The 21,851-nt window shown below is 39.2% G+C and overlaps 1 protein-coding gene across 1 annotated transcript in view; it reads right to left on the bottom strand.

The window, feature by feature from the left end:
* The window catches only part of LOC133637641 (Golgi apparatus protein 1-like), a 102,382-nt gene that overhangs the window by 8,122 nt on the left and 72,409 nt on the right, over window positions 1-21,851 (bottom strand). The window contains exons 15-23 of the mRNA XM_062030505.1: window positions 13,328-13,441; window positions 10,960-11,048; window positions 5,032-5,149; window positions 4,867-4,959; window positions 4,651-4,788; window positions 4,449-4,572; window positions 3,844-3,986; window positions 3,664-3,765; window positions 3,483-3,590 (exon numbers count right to left, since the gene is read on the bottom strand). Coding sequence (XP_061886489.1) covers window positions 3,483-3,590; window positions 3,664-3,765; window positions 3,844-3,986; window positions 4,449-4,572; window positions 4,651-4,788; window positions 4,867-4,959; window positions 5,032-5,149; window positions 10,960-11,048; window positions 13,328-13,441 — 1,029 coding nt within the window. The remainder of the gene's footprint in view (window positions 1-3,482; window positions 3,591-3,663; window positions 3,766-3,843; window positions 3,987-4,448; window positions 4,573-4,650; window positions 4,789-4,866; window positions 4,960-5,031; window positions 5,150-10,959; window positions 11,049-13,327; window positions 13,442-21,851) is intronic.

The raw sequence follows: 21,851 nt of genomic DNA, 5'->3' as shown, positions 1-21,851 counted from the left end.
AGTTTTTTCTATGTTTTTATTGAATAAGTTGTAGGTGTATTTATTTCAGTATAAACGTGTAAAAACTGTTTTGCTTGGGTCATGAAATGATGATAATGGTGTGCCAGGGCATACATACATTTTATATTTAACGCTTAAATCTCTGGAGTCTACATTAACTTCACATCTATTCCTCATTTAAAAATGTTTTAGTTTTTTTATGTTGTGTTTTTTGTTTGTTTGTTTTCCGCCCTTTTTTGTCAAACAAAACTATGTTTTTTATGGCAAACACACAAAATATGCAAAATCTTCCACCAAAAATATTTTTCTTAGTGGAATATTTGATGTGAAGCAATCGGAACCTTTCAATAATTCATAATAACATTGATTTAGATTATTATTATTATGTCTTGAGCAATGAGCTTTGTTTTATTAGTCAACATTGCAACTGTTTCTAAATGACATTTCACCTGTAAGCTTTTTTATTTCACTTTTGTTATGTTTTTGTTTATTCTAATAGTATTTTTAGAATGTGCCGTGGGCCTTTAAAACATTATGCTGTGGGCCGCAAATGGTAAAATAAAAAAAATCTGCGTCCTTTCTGATTTCAATGCGTTAAAAAGACACAAAAAGTGTGTTAACGCCAACACTACTTGACAGTATAACAAAATAAGTCACACTTATATTCTGTAACATTCACAGTTTTGGAAAAAAAGTGCAGAGGTAGAAATATTCAAAATAACCTCTTGTATATAATCTAAACATAAATAATGCCTCAAAAGAAGTTAATTACATTTAAACAAAAAACAGCAGACGAGCTCTCGCCCTGCACAGCTGTTTTGTGCTTTGTAGTGTCGATATGGGCTTGTAGATCTTTATTTGCCACAGATATACACGTTCCTGCTTTGCACACAGTGCATTCTGCTTCCCATGTGTCACGGCCAGGACCAAAACACGAAAACTTTTTCCGCAAATCATCCGTGAAGTTGCATTTACTTGTCGGCATTTCTTGTTCTCATGTCCCTCTCCCCTCACTAGCTTTCTCGCTCTGTGTCTCTGCCCCTACCTCACGAATGTTTCTGTGTGCGCATGTAACAGTTTGTTTTGTTTAACCCCTTCTTAACCCTGGACGTACATTGAAAATACACGCAACCCTAACTCAAAATGCCGGACATTTGAGGCATTTAAGAAACCCCGCCCGGACACCCCGGACACCCCCGCAAAAGAGGACATGTCCGGGGAAAAGAGGACGTATGGTCAGCCTAACTTAAGCACTTCTTTCTAGCAGTGCCAGGATCCAACTTGCAGAGCCCACGTGATCACAACAACATATTGCTTGATCACATTCCACACTACAAAAGAAGTTAAAAGTATCTATTAGCCGTGCTGATATCATATCAGATCTATTGGGCCAATAGTCTACCAAACAAGTTGTGGCAGCGTTCCCGACAGTTTGCTTACTGCATGGTAACTCTCAGTCCGAGCAGTTGACGGACTGCAACTGCAACATCAAATATTTTTCTCCTCCAAGGTATACTTTTAGTGTGGGACAAATGCTTCTGTCTCTAATTCTGTACACACCTGTTGTCATCTAATAACAGCAGTGCGCTCTTCAATGCACACCAAAATTCCACAGATGTAGAAACAAGTGAAATAAAGTGAAACAAAGCAAATGGCTCCGTTTACTGGAAGAGAACATCTCCAGAACAAAGTTCTCGTGCGCATGCGTCGGTGCTGTCGCTTCCATTTCCAGGAAGTACCTAGTGTTGCCTAAAATGCATTAATAAATTATGGTTTGTCAGTAATTAAAAATTTAAATGGTATTCCAAACCGTCTGGAATTTTACCGCAGTTTATCATTATACCGTTTACCATTATACCATTTACCATTATACTGTTTACCATTACATTCCTAGGTAGCACTTATAATAACGATATCACTAATACTTGGTTAATATTCAAGTCGTGAAAAGTAAATGGAGTATTGTTGGAGTTTTGGATGGTTATTTATTGGGTTTTATAGGCAGAATAGTGGGACTCCCATTGTCTCAGCTGTAAGCGGACTTTTATTTATGTTTATTTACAAGTTAGAATGCATTAAAAAAAATACATCCGTCGTCATGTCTTTCATATTTATTGTGAAAGATTGGCAAAATAAAAAAAAAAGTGCAGTTCCTCTTCAAATAAGGCACTCAGCACCACTCTTCAACTGCACACGCAGTGTTCGTAGAGCACATGCAACATGCCGACTAATAGCACACGCCATTTTATAGATTGCTCACAATGTTTAGCGTGAGACATTTGGATCTTAGTAAATCAGTTCCTATATCAAAATGAACAAATAAGTCACACATACAACGAAACCAACCAAAGCAAGATAAACTGTTTAACAGGTTGAAATACCGTATTAGGTAAAAAAGTAGGGATGGGTAGCGAATCCTGTACTTTTATGGGCACCGACCAAATTCCGTCGATACTATCAGGTATCGATTCACGAAAAACCAATCGGTGCCATATTTAGATACCTTTCTGCTCATGACGTCAAGTCCGGTTGCAGACTAAACTCACTCAAGCAGCAAAAGTTCAGCCAAAGTCAAATCAAGGTTGCAATTTTCAATGCCAACAAAGCAAGTATGTCGGATAGAAAATGCTCAAACGTAGAATTACTTTTCCAAAATGGCTAGCTTGATGCTAATTTACATTGTCTTTGCCATAGTGTGTGTGTGTGACTATCAGTGGTACACTAACTTTATATACATGCTATTGATTAGCATTAGCAACTTTACATGGCCATTTCAACACTTCTTTAAAATTTGGTAAAGAAAACAACAACTAAGTTGCACATTAAAATCAAACAGCTGGTTTGTAATAAGTACAATACTTACAGTATGAACACTTTGTAGGGTGTAACAAAAGACTAGACAGACATTCAGCTTCATGGCAAAGTCTACTTCCTAAATAGGCAACACATCGTAGTCTATGCACTATTGCCATTTAATGTCTTGGAATTGTAACCTCACTGAAGTCTAATATACTTGCAAATGAATCTCAGAAATGTAATAAGACAACAAGTTAAAACAACTGGACAGCACAGTTATAGCAATCAGCTCATTTATAATTATTACACTAAAAAATATTTTATTATTAAACAATTACCATTTATTAACACACACAAAAGTACCGTAAGTACAGGTATCGATTCCCAGGTACTGGAAATTTGTACCGTGAATAGCCAGGAAAGCAAAAGCGAAATATCCTACCCTGGGCCTCAGAGGTTTGAAGAAAATTGCTAGTTATCTTGTAAAAAACTATCATGGCGAACAAAATACAACCTCCACAGAAATAGTAATGCATAAAGGAGGGACAATTGTCCTATAGTACTATATTATATTTTTTAGGTGATATGTCTCTGTGTTTGAACAAAGTAAAACCAAAATATTGATGTATACGAATATCGTCTCCAAACAATACGAAGAGAGTCAACCATTAAAAAATACAGTATACCTTTTTACAGGTGTCCTGCTTGATCTTGAGGAGGTTGACTTTCAGACATTCTTCCACCTGACCAGTCTGTTCCTGAGCAGCTGCCTCCTCTGCACACAGCTTGGAGATCTGGATGAGAAAGTGGAATGACGAGACGAGAACATCAAAGAGAAATGGAGGTGTATTTCTGCAACATGTGTACCTCATCTGAGCAATGCATCTGCAGCTGTGGGTCCAGTCTGTAGTCCAGCGCAGACTCCTGGAGAATCACTCGGATCTGGTCTTCACAGTCTTGGGACAATCTCTGACATATTGATGGTGAGATTTAGGAAATGATGTCTGTGGTTGAGATACCAACTGGATTTCTGTTGATTGGACAGACCTGATCAGCATATTTGAGTTTCAGGCAGGCGATCACCTGACCCTCCAGCTCGCTGTCCTCACTCCCTTTGTTCAGGATGGACTGGCAGAACTTGGGAATGTCCGGTCGGCAAGACTTTCTCAGCACCGGGTTCAACCTGTAGTCTGAAGGAGGGTGTAGATTTAATGGTGTCCAAAGTGTAACTCAGGAGCCATTTGCGGCCTGCAGCTATTTTTTTAACAGCCCGTGGCACATTCTAAAATACTACTAAAAAAATTAAAAAGTGGAAAAAAGAGCAAAGAGGTAATTATATATAATTAACTGACAATGTGGCCCTTGAGTCAAAACGTTTGGGAAGCCCTTTATTATGCTATCCAGCCACGCTTGATCTTTCGCCGCCATTATTGAGCAGTGTGCTGTAAAACTGTGTGGTTTCCTTATTTGGGGGATGTTTGGCGGATCGATTTTGGCCTGCGGGCCGCCTGTTGGTCTATTTTATTTGTCAGAGTTATACTTTTTGGAAAAAATAAGTGATGCAAAACATAATGTCCACTGCAGAGGGGGCAGGTTGTCAGGAGTATAAAATCGGGTTCCACTGTAGTTTGTATGCATTAGTAAAGGTGTACCTGTGTTCTGGGTGATCTGTCTCTTAGTGATCATCTGTTTGCACTTTGGATCCATCAGCTCACTGTTCTTGTTCTGCTTCAGACACTGAAGAACATTCCTGGCATCTGCTTCAGTGCAAAACCTCTGCAAAAGAGAGTTAATGATCTTGCTGAAAGAGATTATATAAAAATATAAATAATATTTCATCCTTTCTCCAGCCACCTTAATCATCTGCTTGCAGACTCTCATCAACTGGTAGTCGAGTTCGGGGTCTGTCATCTCGGCCTCCTGCAGCCTGAAGATCCGCTGGTGGCAGCGCAGACTGAGCTGCTTCCTTTGTTCCTTTAGACACTCGACTATCTGCGGGAAATGAGAAGAACATTGAAAAAAAGAAATACCAGGTTTGATTCTGATGCTGCTGTTCTTACCAAACCTTACCTGAGCGTTGCCAAAAGCTACGCTGGGACACAGGCGACTGATGTCAGACTTACAGGGCTCATACAACTCTGGTTCTAACCGTATGTCCTCCGACTGAAAGTTGACATATTTGACATATGTTTTAGTTTGAAAAAAAATCCATGTTACTGTATATCCTGTACCTACCATTTCTAACTCCTCTACCCGTAGTTGTTTACGACATTTCAGGGAGACACGTTGCTCTTTGCCCTCATGCAGCGTGTCGTTCCTGACAGTAGTACTTAGACAGATCACCACGTCCACCCTGAACCCAAGACAAGAAGTCATTATTGCTGTTCAATAAGGTATGCTTATGTAACGGATGCTAGCTGGTGTGGCTGTGCGATAGTATGTTGCTTAAAAGTCACTTCCCAACGCTTTAAAAATTGGACACTGAGTTGACGGCTCATGGCTTTTAGCTCATTGGTGAGCACTGCTCGAATAACTTAACCATACGTTACACTTATTTAGGCAAGTTAAGATGGTTATTGTGTATTTATTTCCAACATGCAAAAAAGAGTTACATTGAAGTTAGGGCTGCATAAAAATATTCACACCGACATGTGATGAATTCTAAAAGACTTAACTTTACTTAACTTTTTAAAATGTTTATTATTCTAGCAATATGGTTGTTAAGGATGTTTGTGATTTCTGATTGTTTGTGAGTGCACCAAAGAGACTTCTGTGTGTGTGTGTGTGCGTGTGTGTTGGCAGAGCAGAGCATACAGAACAGTTGAGCTTGTCGTTGTTGGTATTTTAGCTTGTTAATCAAGAGACAAGACAGTTAATTCATCACTTCTTTGTTATGTTTGTTTGATATACACTACGTTATAGCACTTTATATTGTGTTCAAAAAGTGTACAAACCTTAACTAAAATAGGGACGTTTGTCAAGGCTGGAACCCAATATTCACATTTACATGGTTTCTTATGGATACATTTTCTTCACTGTACAAACTTTTTGATTTACGAACCATGTTCAAGAAGCAATTACCGGTAAGTTTGCACATACAGTTCCACTATACTGTGAGTGAGAAGGTGTGCCATGTTTTTGACCCAATGGATTATTGTTAGTCTTTCTATTAGTTTTTATTTAGAAATTCCCTCTTCAATTGTCCTTCCAGGACTTTGATGATGATGATTATAACAATAAAAAAATGTGGTTACTTTAAAAAGTAAGCACATGGCCCTGAACATAATGTGTGTTTGTGTTTGTGGAAAATTGTCCCAGAGAGTCACGATCCCAATTTTGACATTTTTTAGAGAATTGTACAGCCCTAATTAAAGTACGTCACATGCAGTATGTACATTATGCATCCCGGAATAAATCCTTTGATTAACTTTCATTTATACGTGATTATTGCAATCATTTTTTGTGATTAATGTTAATGTTAATGTGTTAACATTTGAACTTTGCCCTAACAATTCAACATGTCTAAAATGTAGTAAGAAAAAGCACACAAAGCTTTTTTAATCGGACCACTTCTACCTGTTTCAGCAAGTATTGATAATTTATTCATTACCTGTGTTTAACATGTACCAGTTCATCAGTTAAAAAACAATTATTAACAGAAAAGAATAAAAAGTGTAGCAGTAAAGGTCATAGGGTTTGTAGATACAGTCGTCACACTAGGCTTTACATATTGCGGCTTCACTATATCCCGGATTTAAAACAAATCTAACAATTTTGAAGCATATTCTACACATATGTGGCCTATATTAAGTGTTATATTAAGTCATATTCATGTCTTATATGTATTACAGTGCAGAATTTCCATCCATGCATCCATTTTCTACAGCTTGTCCCTTTTAGGATCGCGAGGGGTCTGGAGCCCATCCCAGCTCCACTCGGGCATAAAGCAGAGTACACCCTGGACAGGTCGCCACCTCATCGCAGGGCCAACACAGATAGACAAGACACATTCACACCATCCATCCATCCATTTCCTACCGCTTGTCCCTTTCGGGGTCGCGGGGGGTGCTGGAGCCTATCTCAGCTGCATTCGGGCGGAAGGCAGGGTACACCCTGGACAAGTCGCCACCTCATCGCAGGGCCAACACAGATAGACAAAATTCACACTTACATTCACACACTAGGGCCAATTTAGTGTTGCCAATCAACTTATCCCCAGGTGCATGTCTTTGGAGGTGGGAGGAAGCCGGAGTACCCGGAGGGAACCCACGCAGTCACCAGGATATCATTTCTTTCAAGATATTCGCGAAGAGGGACTTAAATTTCTGGGTTAAGGGTGAACACTGCTAACAACAACACGATGGCTAATATTGGGGCTACTGTAATATATCGCAAAAATCATGTTGACTAATTTTTTGCACAACAACTTTTTGGATACATTTCATATTTAACTCTTGCCTCATCTATAACACATCTCCACATTGGTGAGTTTTTGGCATGTGCGATATCAAAAGATGAGACATGAGATGCACCAAAACTGGCGTCACTTAAAGGGCAACTGCACTTTTTTGGAAATTTTGCCTATCGTTCACAATCATTATAAGAGACAAGAACATACATGCTTTTTTTTAGGATTCCAAAGATAAAAAACACCATTGTAGCCTTCAAAGCCCTCTAAAACAACTTCAAAACCGTCTATCAACATGTTATATACGCGCTGCAAGTATGTATATAAAGTAGTAACAGACACATATATAATATATATAATATTTACCGTATATTGCTAATTTTAAGTTAAATCAAAACATATCTCTTCAGCGCATTTATTTCCGTTTCCATAGCAACAAACTTCCGATTTCCGGCAACAAATGTGTGTTCCTACTTCCGGAAACAAATGCTAGTTTGTTTTAATCATGGCAGACTTTGGAATAGATGACGAAAATGACTATTTTTGGACAAATTAGGATTCACAACCTTATCTTTTTAAAGCTGAATCTACAGAGGATGAACTGCTGCTTGTAAAAGCGAGCACAAAGAGAGGGTGAAATGTTGGAGCAGACTGAAGCCGAGAGAGTGAGGTCGGCGTGACTTGACGCTGCAAACATGGAACTTAGAGGCAAGCTATGTCGAAATAAATGAATTGCTTACCCAAATCAACTGGAAACGTCCCCAACCAGCTTGACCAAATGGACAACTGACCATCGAGTAAGTCACTATAGTCAATTTTGACATCCAACTTAGACCCGGAGAAGGCAAGAAAGACATAAAATTATGCTTGTTTGCGCCCAACTTATACTTTTTTTTTTTTTTTTACCTGCGTTATGATTATGAATATTTTTTTTCTCTAAACGGGAATAAAAAATCATCCCATCAGTCGACATCCCAGGGAGAGCAGATATTATTATGTTTGCAGTTTTTATTTTTTGTTCAGCACTTAAAATAGTGCTACTAGCTCAAGCTTCTTATTGCTCAGCTTCTAAAACCTGTAGCTCATCCTTTGTATATTCAGGCTCAAAAATATAAAGTTCTGGATCATCATATGTCCCAAAGTTGTCGTCGTTGGCTTTCATGAAGTCTGCCACGATTAACAGCAGGGTCTCCGCAGGTTTCAATAAGTGAAATTTAAGACTTTTTAAGACTTTTTTTTAAGACCACAATGAATAGAATTTAAGACCATTTCACATCCATACGGACAAAAAAGTACAAAGACAGAAAAGAAAATCAGAGGGCCGGGATGAATTGTAAACTAAATGGTTAAACTAACCAAATACACTAGAAGACTCTCTACTGTAAAATAATTTAAAAAATATTACCAAACATCAAAATTATGGCTTGCAAACCTCAAACATAATTTGGATGTGAATAATGTGGATAACATTCAAATTTGTATCTAGAATGTGTGAATACATTTTTAGCTGTTTTTTGTGACTTTTTTTTTTAAACATATTGTTAATAAACAAGGACTAGTTTTTATTCAAGCCTTGCTTTCCTCATCCAACCATAAACTGACAACCTGTATAGCTTTTAATGTCAGTTGCTGTATAAACTTGGAAAAAAGATTAGGCATGAGACGCTGACCTAAAATCATTGCAATTAATAAAATAAATAGTATAGGGGAAATATGTTTTTTATATAGTTTTACTGCTGTGAGTACACTACTACTGCTACAGATAAATTAGCATGTGCTTACCGTTTGTAATAGTATGATTTCACTAGTAAACATCTCATTTTGATCTCCTTTGGCAATTGGCGCCACTTAACCCACACAACACTCTTTTGTGGGGTTTAAGTAGATTTTTGTATAGTTGTGCAAGTGTTCATGGCATTTTAGCATCTTTTGACACAGACATATCCGGATTTTTGACTTTTACATAATCATTCCATGCACTTTCACCGCAATGTTTACCAACGCTTCCCTCATCGATGGCTCCACATCCGTTTCCTTCCACCGGCTTCAAGCATGCATTAAATTGATTGTTCTGGAGCCACAAATTGTTGAACTTGCACTTACCCATTTTAAGTAATTCGGCTTTGCTGTGGGCTTTCTTTAAGTTTTCTCCGCTGCTATGCTAAGCTGTAACAACCCAACGCTACACTAACTGATGGTAATTGTGACCGGGCAGCACAGGTAGCCTACTTTTATCGTTTTGTAGTTACGTTATAGCGTCCTCAAAAATTGAAACATTTAAAAGCAAGACTGAAGTTTATGCATGTTTCAAATAAAAGTAACATTTAATAGATTTTTAAGACCTTTCAAAATCATATTTAAGACCTTTTATGAGATTTTAGGATAATTTTTGAAAATTTTAAGGCCTTAAATTCCAAATTGTTAGATTTAAGTCTTTTTAAGACCCCTTGGATACCTTGAGTAGTTATTCTTGAAGTAAATAGCGATCATTGTGATGCATCTGTGAAATTAATGCACAGCTGGCCCATATGCTTAAAATGAGTATCCATCCATCCATCCATTTTCTACCTCTTGTCTTTCTCGGGGTGGCGGGGGGTGCTGGAGCCTATCCCAACTGCACTCGGGTGGAAGGCGGGATACACCCTGGACAAGTCGCCACCTCATCATAGGGCTAACACAGATAGACAGACAACATTCACACTCACATTCACACACTAGGGACAATTTAGTGTTGCCAATCAAACTATCCCAAGGTGCATGTCAAAATACATAAATATTACATGTTATTATGAATGTGCCTGTTACTACATTACATATATACTTACAGCGTGTATATAAAACAATAATGTTTTTTTTGTTGTTGTTTTTTTAGAACGCTTTATTGGCGGAAGAGAGCAAATCCAATTACCTACATTGACAGCAGACTTTTGCTAAAAAAAAGAAAAACATATGTGTGCTTGTCTGACATAAGGGTTGTTAATGGAGAAGTAAAAAAGTGAAAACGATTGCTATTAGTTAGCAGCATTCCAGGAAAAGCTTAGTGGAGATTAACTACACTTATGTAGATGCACTTCATCTTCGACATCATCAACTACACATAACATTGGTGAGCCTTTGGTGTAAGCAATGTGGAATTATAACGCGGGACACACAATACTAACATAGCTAATGGTCGTAGCTGAAGTTGACTAACTTTTGGCAAAACAACTTACGCCCGTGGTTTCACCACGTGGAAGCTAAGTTCTAACTTAAAGAAATTACCCAGCATGTGACGAAATAATTCCACGTAGTAGCTGTGTTTTAGTGGCTAGCAATGATGCTTGGAGGATCCTCCGGGCTACCGGTGAGTAATCTACAGTAGAACAAACTCAAGGCTACTATATTGGGTGATACAAGTGTAAAGATGACAATATTGCTGTTATTTCATGTTTAGAGGAATCTGGTTATGTGAAAACAACATATTTAGAAGGTTGTAAACAGTTTTTTATGCTCTATGAAGAGATTTGATTTAATATTCCGACTTCGCGGAAATTCGTTTACCACGGTCAGGCCTGGAAGCAAATAGATAAACAAGGGATAATTGTACAGTATAGTACAATACAAAACAATAATAAAACAATCTTTATACATAAGATAAAGCGATGAAAAAAAGGAAATGAATAAATAATGAATTAAGGAGTAAAAGCTGAAATAAACATTGTACGGCAATAAATAGGTATGGGATATATGATACCTATGGAGAGTTTTGCACTTACTTCTTTTTGATGTTTGGACACAAGCGAAGAACATCCTCCTTGCAAGCCATCTTGAATTTGTAAGAAAAGCGGAAATCCTTCATCTGAATCTTTACATTTAGAAAAAAAAGACTTTGTGTTAGACATAACACATTAAAACTCTGCCATATTCTTGACCATCTGTGGGTTTGTATTCAAGAAACACACTTAAGGAAATAGCACCTTTTATCATGCTAATACATACTAATTAACTACACTAATTTTGGGGAGTAAAAGCACTAAATGATGGGTTTCCCCACAAAAAGTTTATCTGTGAATATGCGGGGATCTACTTTATAGGAATCCAATGCATTTAAATATAATGTATATGATGTGACGCTTCAAACAGAGTAGGGCTACAATTTTATTATTCTATTGCACGCAAACACACACAAAAAACCACTTTGAATCAACTACAAGTAAAATTGCCTTAAACAAGAATATTAAAGTTAAAGTACCAATGATTGTCACACACACACACGAGGTGTGGTGAAATTATTCTCTGCATTTGACCCATCACCCTTGATCACCCCCTGGGAGGTGAAGGGAGCAGTGAGCAGCAGCGGTGGCTACTGTACATATAGCAAAAACAGAATTACTAGACGCCCTATTCTCCCACGTGCATGAATGAATAAAGCTGCGTAATTATGCGGATTCTCTCCACGCAGAATTCTCCCCCTCATCTTAAGTCTACACTGCGCGCCTTCATCCAAGATGTGCGCTTCGGGTGGATCAACCCTTAAATGTGGGTGTTCCCTGTAGAATCTGGCCTTTCCCTTAATTCTCAAATTTAAAGTGTTATCTTTAGGGATTTCAATGACATTCACAGGTGTTAAGAAAACTCCATGTTCCATTTTTTTCACACAGCCAATAAAAAATGGCATCAAGGAGAAGTCCCCCTCATTAGTTATGATCACAACTTAAGCACTTGTGCCTAATTTACACGGGGTGGGAATGTCCGCAGTCTGGATGGGAGAATAAGAATAATAGAAGCGTGCTTAACTTTAAGCGCGTGAAAAAACAAACAGGAGAATAGGACTCTAGGCGCCGATATATCACACCCTCCTTTCTTAGGAGAAACTACCGTATTTGACTGTTCTTTTACCAGTGCCATCCTGTTCAATCATTTAATGAGAATATATATATATTTTTGTTATCTCTGCCGAAATATGCAGGGCTTTGGCAAGCAGGAGTAGGTTGCTAATGGAATTATTTTTACAGGAAAAAAATCTATTATTTTCAAATGCAAATGTTGACAGGTATGAGACATACACTATATTGCCAAAAGTATTTGGCCACCTGCCTTTACTCACATATGAACTTGAAGTGCCATCCCATGGAATTGTCCAAAATGTTTTGGTATCCTGGAGCATTCAAAGTTCCTTTTACTGGAACTAAGGGGCCGAGCCCAACTCCTGAAAAACTAACCCCACACCATAATTCCTCCTCCACCAAATTTCACAATCGGCACAATACAGTCCGAAATGTAGCGTTCTCCTGGCAACCTCCAAACCCCGACTGGTCCATCAGATTGCCAGATGGAAAAGCGTGATTCATCAGTCCAGAGAAGGCGTCTCCACTGCTCCAGAGTCCAGTGGCGACGTGCTTTACACCACTGCATCCGACGCCTTGAATTGGACTTGGTGATGTATGGCTTAGATGCAGCTGCTCAGCCAAGGAAACCCATTCCATGAAGCTCTCTGCGTACTGTACGTGGGCTAATTGGAAGGTCACATGAAGTTTGGAGCTCTGTAGCAACTGACTGTGCAGAAAGTCTTTGCACTATGCGCTTCAGCATCTGCTGACTCCTCTCTGTCAGTTTACATGGCCTACCACTTGGTGGCTGAGTTGCTGTTGTTCCCAAACTCTTCACTTTTCTTATAATAAAGTTGACTTTGGAATATTTAGGAGCAAGGAAAACAGTCTCCATGCCTAAGTGCTTGATTCTATACACTGGGCCAAGTGATTAAGACATCTGATTCTCATCATTTGGATGGGTGGCCAAATACTTTTGGCAATATAGTGTATCTACTGCCAGTGCACAATGTTATGTGTAGTATAGATAAACTATTTAATTTTCAAATCAGACTGAAAAGTAAAACAAACATCCTCGTAAAAGTTATACCCTTGATTCAACAGCTCATATATCATCTAAAAAGTGCAAGCCTTAAATTCAAAATGCCTTTTTGTAAATAGGACCAGAACAGTAAACCTTCTCCATTGTCCAAAGACAGTAAGAAGTGATCCCTCAGTTAAAGCTGATCGCATAGTCTGTTTGACACAAACCTTTTAGGTCCTAAACGTACACCATGCACAGATTAATAAATACATGACAAAGTAGAAAACTTACCAGCTGGAAGTGTGTCACACCAACGGAACACTTATCGTTCATTTCCTTTTGATGTTTGTTCTGAACCAAACACTCCATAAGATCACCGTTGTCAATTTGGTTGTCTGCCAAATCCTTGCCAGACACACAGATTTTTTTTTACAACCCTCCAAACAACATAGCATTGTTATTTTCTACATTTTAAAAATCCAAAAGGTTTATGGAGTGATAATGATGACAGAAAATTAATCTAATCTCTTCTTTACTGCTCTACTTTAGTTGTTAAATTGTAGACTGAAAACGCAATACCAGTGTATCCCTTACCAATTAACAGTGGTACCTCGACTTCCAAGTTTTTGGGGGCCCTGTCTCGGCTTGTTATGCTTTAGGTCAGTGTTTTTCAACCACTGTGCCGCGGCACACTAGTGTGCCGTGAGATACAGTCTGGTGTGCTGTGTGAGATTATGTAATTTCACCTAATTGGGTTAAAATTTTTTTTTGCAAACCAGTAATTATAATCTGCAAATGTGCCGTTGTTGAGTGTCTGTGCTGTCTAGAGCTCGGCAGAGTAACCGTGTAATACTCTTCCATATCAGTAGGTGGCAGCACGTAGCTAATTGCTTTGTAGATGTCGGGAACATGGTTTGTCGTGATCACAATATGCGGGAGGCAGTGTGTAGGTAAAAAGGTATTTAACACTTAAACCAAAAATAAACAAAAGGCGAGTGCCGCTAAGTGCCGCTAAGAAAAGGCATTGAAGCTTAGGGATGGATGGCTGGGCAAACTGAATCGCAAAATGGATCACATCATGGAGAAGTTTCCTGATAAGGAGAATTGAATGGAATTTGAGAGAACCAGCATGGACAAATAGAGCAGGCAAGTCATTGTTTTTGACTGCTCGAGGAAAACAACATCCTAATCTATGATTTGACTCCCTCGAATGGCCTTGACGCTATTAGGAACAGGCTGTTCTGAAAAACACCCCTGAGGACACCTCAACGATGGACTCTTTTGACCTCCCTTTTTCTCAACAACACCTGGTGTCGAACTTTGAGATCGGCCCCAGTCCACAAAAACATTTCAACATCACACCCAAGTTAATTGGGCATACATGCACGCACCCGCCCCTTCCTCAACCAACGCCTTCACCACTGCTTAATTCCTGGGGTTATGGATGGCTAGTAGCGCTTTATAGCAGCAGGCCGGCCTACAGGGCCCCAAATCCCCCCCCCCCTCTGTTGCGAATTGTTGTGATTATATGTAACATGTTTATGTGTGCTATGCTATGTGAGGTTTTTTCCCTTAGACTCAGTCTGGACCCCCTCCCGAGGGTCCAGCCTTAGACTGATATTTTTTACTCTTTCCCCCTTTCCCAATATCACCTTTTTCCCACCTTTTTAAGGAGCGCCGTAAGTGGCTGATCCGTTGGCGGTCCCGTCTTGTCTCCCTGTAACGTATGTCTGCTCTTAGTGGGACTGTGCCGAAAATGAAATTTCAGTTATTATGTGTCTTGTACATGTTAAAGAATGGACAATAATAAAGCATCTTGAAATCTTGAAAACGAAACTAAAACTGAACTGACTAAAACTGAACTACATCCGTACATGACCTTACAATTAACAATGTCCCCACAAAGAAGGATAGCGTCCGCACAACTTAAATAGTCTTGATTGTGAAAACAAAGCAGGTGCGGAGAATAGCGTTCGAAGAAGACATGAAACTGCTACAGGAAAATACCAACAAAAGAGTAAAAGCCACCAAAATAGGAGCACAGCACAATAACTAAAACACTACACACAGGAAAACACCAAAGAACTCAAAATAAGTCACGGAGTGATGTGACATGTCGTGACAATACTTAGAAACAAGAGCTTTAGTGATCATGGTTGGTTATGGTTTGAATTAATATCCAACAATTGCGAGAACGACTTTTTATTGTCAATATCGGCTACTGAGTTTCATTTTTTTTATGTTTTCTGCTGGTGGTGTGCCTCAGAATTTTTTCAATGAAAAGAATGTGAAGGTTGAAAAACACTGCATTAGGTTGTGAGCAAACATTAAAGTTACGAGCCTTCCCACTGCTACAGTAGTTGGTATGGTGAATGTCATAGTAAACCATGTAAGATCCAACAAAACATATGATGTCTCACTCGCTAGCATTGGCTTGTAGCTCATTACTGTAGCTTGTAGCCGATCGATAGCAAGCAAGACATAATCTTTTATTCATATATACTTTCATTGAATTAAAGACTTCAAAGATTATTTATTAACCAGAAAGAAATCATCGAAACACCTGAGGGTAGCTGACTTGGTGTAGCAGTACGAGCGTAGAACTTTACAATCTGCACATTACTAACGCTGAATAAGTCGATAAGGCCACCCAAAGGCGTTAAGATAACTGCTAAATGGAGGACATTTATCCATGACAATATGGAAAAGTTAGATACCGATGCATTACTTCATTAAAATACTGTAGTTGTTCTTAGTACATTCTATAGTATTGTTTTTGATAAGCAATGTCCCGACACAACTTTTTGACTTACGATACGATATCAATATTGGAGACTTGAGTATTGGCCGATACCAATATTAATCCGATACCAGCGTGAATCATTCATTCATTTTCTACCGCTTGTCCAGTTCGGGGTCGCGGGGGAGCTGGAGCCTATCTCAGCTGCATTCGGGCGGAAGGCGGGGTACACCCTGGACAAGTCGCCACCTCATTGCAGGGCCAACACAGATAGACAGACAACATTCACACTCACATTCGCACACTAGAATCATAAATTCTTTTATCATTTTGTAGTGTTGAATGTTAGAAAAGGCTTGATCGAGTGAATTTATTCAGAGAACAATTAATTTATTCAGAAACACTTACCTATTTATTATAAAACGTCTGGAATGGACTTATGCTGTCTTTAATTAATATGAAGTTAAGTACTAATTGTTTTTTGGCTACACCTACTGGCAACAATGATTTATAAATACAAACTTATGATGCAGTAAGTGAAATGATGCGGACACGTTTGTTACTAGATACTTTCTAATACGCTTCTGCCTTGGAGTAGGGATATAACGATAAACGGTAATAAAGATAACCGCAGAAGAACCCCGGACGGTTAGTATTACTGTATCGAAACAAAATAAACAACCAGTTTGCATTTATTAAACTTTTTTTTTTTAAACATTTACAAATGAAAATAAGATAAACATATCTAAACACTCAAATACAAATAATTTGTCCCTTAAGCTAGAACAATATTTAATGTTTCTTCTGTCAAGAAAGTATATTGTGTGTCTATTTATTTTAGCTATTAAAAATGGAAAGTAAATAAACAACTTGAGTACATTCAACAATAGCGGGATTATAGTGATAATTTTGGTTGCAATAACAATAGTATGACATTTTTATATCGTTACAGCCCTACCTTGGAGACTTTGTATCTGTAAGTATTATGCAACTACATTATTTGATATGTCATTATCTTGCCAAATGTAAACATTTAGAAAACGACGTGGCGAAGTTGGTAGAGTGGCTGTGCTAGCAATCGGAGTGTTGCTGGTTACTGGGGTTCAATTCCCACCTTCTACCTTCCTAGTCACGTCCGTTGTGTCCTTGGGCAAGACACTTCACCCTTTGCCTCTGATGGCTGCTGGTTAGCGCCTTGCATGGCAGCTCCCGCCATCAGTGTGTGAATGTGTGTGTGAATGGGTAAATGTGGAAATACTGTCAAAGCGCTTTGAGTACCTTGAAGGTAGAAAAGCGCTATACAAGTATAACCCATTTATCATTTATCATTCAAAACAGCAAGATGCACAATGAGAAAAAAAAAAAAGTAAAAAAATCAAATGTTTTATATATATATATATACACTACCGTTCAAAAGTTTGGGGTCACATTGAAATGTCCTTATTTTTGAAGGAAAAGCACTGTACTTTTCAATGAAGATAACTTTAAACTAGTCTTAACTTTAAAGAAATACACTCTATACATTGCTAATGTGGTAAATGACTATTCTAGCTGCAAATGTCTGGTTTTTGGTGCAATATCTACATAGGTGCATAGAGGCCCATTTCCAGCAACTATCACTCTCAGTGTTCTAATGGTACAATGTGTTTGCTCATTGGCTCAGAAGGCTAATTGATGATTAGAAAACCCTTGTGCAATCATGTTCACACATCTGAAAACAGTTTAGCTCGTTACAGAAGCTACAAAACTGACCTTCCTTTGAGCAGATTGAGTTTCTGGAGCATCACATTTGTGGGGTCAATTAAACGCTCAAAATGGCCAGAAAAAGAGAACTTTCATCTGAAACTCGACAGTCAATTCTTGTTCTTAGAAATGAAGGCTATTCCACAAAATTGATTGGGTGACCACAAACTTTTGAACGGTTGAATGTAAAAAGAAAAAAAAAAAATTAAATTGTTATATGTATCCAGTGCTGCGATGAGGTGGCGACTTGTCCAGGGTGTACCCCGCCTTCCGCCAGATTGTAGCTGAGATAGGCTCCAGCGCCCCCCGCGACCCCGAAGGGAATAAGCGGTAGAAAATGGATGGATGGATGGATGGATGTATCCAGTGATTATACTATAACGTTATTTTCCATTTAACTTCACCAGTTTTAGATTATTTTTATTCAAAATCGCTGAATTTTCCAATTTGCCGTTCAAATACTGAGAAGAGACGGTGCGGTGATCAGCAGCCAGTTGAGGCACGTCACTCAGTTGTGCCTCAACATGGATTGCGGACTCGGCTAACTGCTGTGCAGTGAGACCGTATTGCTATATGAACTAGATTATACATTTCCATAGTTTAGTTAGCTGAGGTATATAATGTACAGTGTATTTTGTCAACAACTGTATGTATGTAACGTATTTCTTGTGCTGAGCGATCATAAAACTGCTGCGAAGACACACTGGCTGAGGCTCGCCTCGCAGTAATCCCGCCTCCTTGTGCCGGTGCAGCCCCGCCGTAGAAAACAGGGGGGGGGGGGGGGGGTTATATCAACTAAAGCCCACACTTAAACTTTCCACGTGCAAGATTGAATCTATTGTAACCTATTTTTATGGGCTTTCCTCTTTGTGATGTTAATTCCTGTTACATGCTGTTATACAGTATATGCCTTGCGCTCTTATTTTGAAGGGGCTAAGAGCGGAAGTGATGACACGTTGGAGTGGAGCGGAGGTTTTTGAAAGAATGTAAATAAAGTGGTCCTCGTGTAAACTGGAGCCTCCGTGTTTATTATTTTGTAGTTTCATACATTATATGCAACATTTATAAACCCTCGGTTACACTATTTAAAAAAAGTTATTTAATAAGAAGCCAAAAAGTGCAAAAACAATAATGTTCATGTTGGAGGAGTTGTGAATGACCGCAGGGCCACAACATTAGGTACACCTGCAGACTGCAGCACGGATTTCATATTTCATTCATTCACAACTCCTCCAACACAAACATTATTGTTTTTGCACTTTTTGGCTTCTTATTAAATAACTTTTTTAAATAGATTAAATCTTGCACGTGGAAAGTTTAAGTGTGGGCTTTAGTTGATATAACACTCCCGTCAGGGGGTGCATTCTACGACGGGAGTGCATTAATCCAGCACAACAGCGGGGCATGGACTTAATTTATAAGTAAAGGTAAGACCATAATAACGTTTTTTTTAATTAAATATGCTTTTTTGTGTGCTACAGTTTGTATGTGTAAAGTTAAAGTTTAGTTAAAGTACCAATGATTGTCACACACACACTAGGTGCGGTGAAATTTGTCCTCTGCATTTGACCCATCCCCTTGTTCACCCCCTGAGAGGTGAGGGGAGCAGTGGGAAGCAGCGGCGCCGCGCCCGGGAATAATTTTTGGTGATTCAACCCCCAATTCCAACCTTTGATGCTGAGTGCCAAGCAGGGAAGAATGCTGGTATGATCTTTTAAACATAATCCATTAACTGCTGCCAATCAAATGGTGAATAAGATACTCTTTAGGGTTCATATGTTTGTAAATCTGACTGTGATGAAGTCAGTGCCTCACCAGCCATGAACCTCACCGCACGTCACTGATATATATATATACAGTGGGGCAAAAAAGTATTTAGTCAGCCACCCATTGACAATCAATGGGTGGCTGACTAAATACTTTTTTGCCCCACTGTATATATATATATATATATATATATATATATATATATATATATATATATATATATATATATATATATATATATATAGGTTAATATATATATATAGGTTAATATATATATGTGTATATATATATATATATGTATATATACCGGAACCGGAACTTCCGGTTCCGGTTCACCGTGCGTGACTGCTCGCCGTCTGTTCGCTGTTGCGAAAAAGCTAAGTAGCGCTCTATCTGTGTGCTTTTAATTGTTCTACAGCTTTCTTTATCACTTCTCAAACATTTTTAGTGGTACTATTTAACTTGCAAATCACCCGATCTCTGTCCCACCACCCTTTCCTCAGCTAGCTAGCTGCTAAGCTAGCGCGGAGAAAGGCAGCGCCGGTCAGTAAGAAGCTACTCCTACAGACCGCGACCACTTCCCTGAGGACAGCAGGAACTTCACTCGGTGACAGAAAACACTGTGAGTAATGGCTTCCTGCGCGTCTTGCACCATACTCACGGAGAGGTTGGCTCTGCTAGAGGGCCGTGTCCGCCAGTTAGAGCAGAGTAATGTCGTAACTTTAGATGTTGCGGACACATCTGCTAGCGTTAGCTGTAGCGAGCTAACTAGCCCAGCTTGTAGCAGTCCTAAGCGGCCTACAAGCTACGGTGTACCGGTTGAGACGCATAATAGATTTAGCTCTTTAGCTAGTCCTACACCCCAGTCTACCGGGCACCACACCTTAGTTATAGGGGACTCCATCACCCGAAACATAAAGCTTAGCAAACCAGCCACAATAAAGTGTATCCCCGGGGCCAGAGCACCTGACATTGAAGCTAATCTTAGGGAGCTAACTCGCAACAGGCCTAGTAAACACGTACGACAGGCTAATCGCACCACTAATTATGCGAATATAGTTGTACACGTTGGCTCCAATGACACTAGAATGAGACAGTCAGAGATTACAAAGAGAAACATAGCCAGGACTTGTGATCTCGCCAGAAAGATGTCCAGGCATCGAGTAATTGTCTCTGGCCCCCTGCCTGCGAGAGGCAATGATGAGAGATATAGCAGATTAGTCTCGCTTAACAAGTGGTTGCTTAGCTACTGTAGGCAGCAGGGACTAACGTTTATTGATAACTGGCCCTCTTTCTGGGGCAAACCAGGCTTGCTGATGAGAGACGGCCTTCACCCTAACCAGGAAGGCGCCATCATCCTGTCTAGAAACATAGACTACTATTTAAGTCTCACTTGACTGACTACACTAGAGCAAGCCCGGTCACAGGCAATTACAATGTCTGTTAGTCCGGGTGAGGAGTCAGTTAAGCTAGAACTAGCCAGCGCCAGGCTGGATAATCCATGTACGCATAGCAATTCTCTTAGAATAATACACAATTCACATAATGTTTTTTCTGTTGTGTCTGTGTCAGGGGTGGACATGCATTCTACTGAGGTGGCAAATTATGATATGTCCAGTCTATTGCAGCACCAAGCAAACAATCGGAAAATTCCCGTCATATCAATTCCTAGATATGGTCGAAACTATTTAAAGTGCACTACGCATAATAAACGCAACATTGTTAATATTGCCACTACGGATAATCTTAACAAAAACTCGTCAAAACAGCCCAATACCTATAATATGGGCTTTTTAAACATAAGATCATTGTCTCCCAAGGCGTTATTGGTTAATGAGGTCATTAGAGACAACAATCTTAACGTCATTGGTCTTAGCGAAACCTGGCTCAAACCGGACGAATTTTTTGCGCTCAATGAGGCATCTCCTCCTAACTATACGAATGCGCATGTTGCCCGCCCTCTTAAAAGGGGAGGGGGTGTCGCACTAATATACAATGAAAATTTCAACCTTACCCCTAACCTAAATAATAAATATAAATCGTTTGAGGTGCTTACTATGAGGTCTGTCACACCGCTACCTCTCGACCTGGCTGTTATCTACCGCCCCCCTGGGCCCTATTCGGACTTTATCAGTGAATTCTCAGAGTTCGTTGCTGATCTAGTGACGCACGCCGACAATATAATCATAATGGGGGACTTTAATATCCATATGAATACCCCATCGGACCCTCAGTGCGTGGCGCTCCAAACCATAATTGATAGCTGTGGTCTTACACAAATAATACATGAACCCACGCATCGCAACGGTAATACAATAGATCTAGTGCTTGTCAGGGGTGTCACCACCTCCAAAGTTATGATACTTCCATATACTAAAGTAATGTCCGATCATTACCTTATAAAATTTGAAGTTTTGACTCTTTGTCAACAAGCTAATAATAATAATAACTGCTATAGCGGCCGCAACATTAATGCTGCCACAACGATGACTCTTGCTGACCTACTGCCTTCGGTAATAGCACCATTCCCAAATTATGTCGGCTCTATTGATAAACTCACTAACA

This window comes from Entelurus aequoreus, linkage group LG02 (genome assembly GCF_033978785.1).
Source record: "Entelurus aequoreus isolate RoL-2023_Sb linkage group LG02, RoL_Eaeq_v1.1, whole genome shotgun sequence".
Classification (NCBI taxonomy): Eukaryota; Metazoa; Chordata; class Actinopteri; order Syngnathiformes; family Syngnathidae; genus Entelurus; species Entelurus aequoreus.
This window is presented reverse-complemented; position numbering and strand designations above follow the sequence as displayed.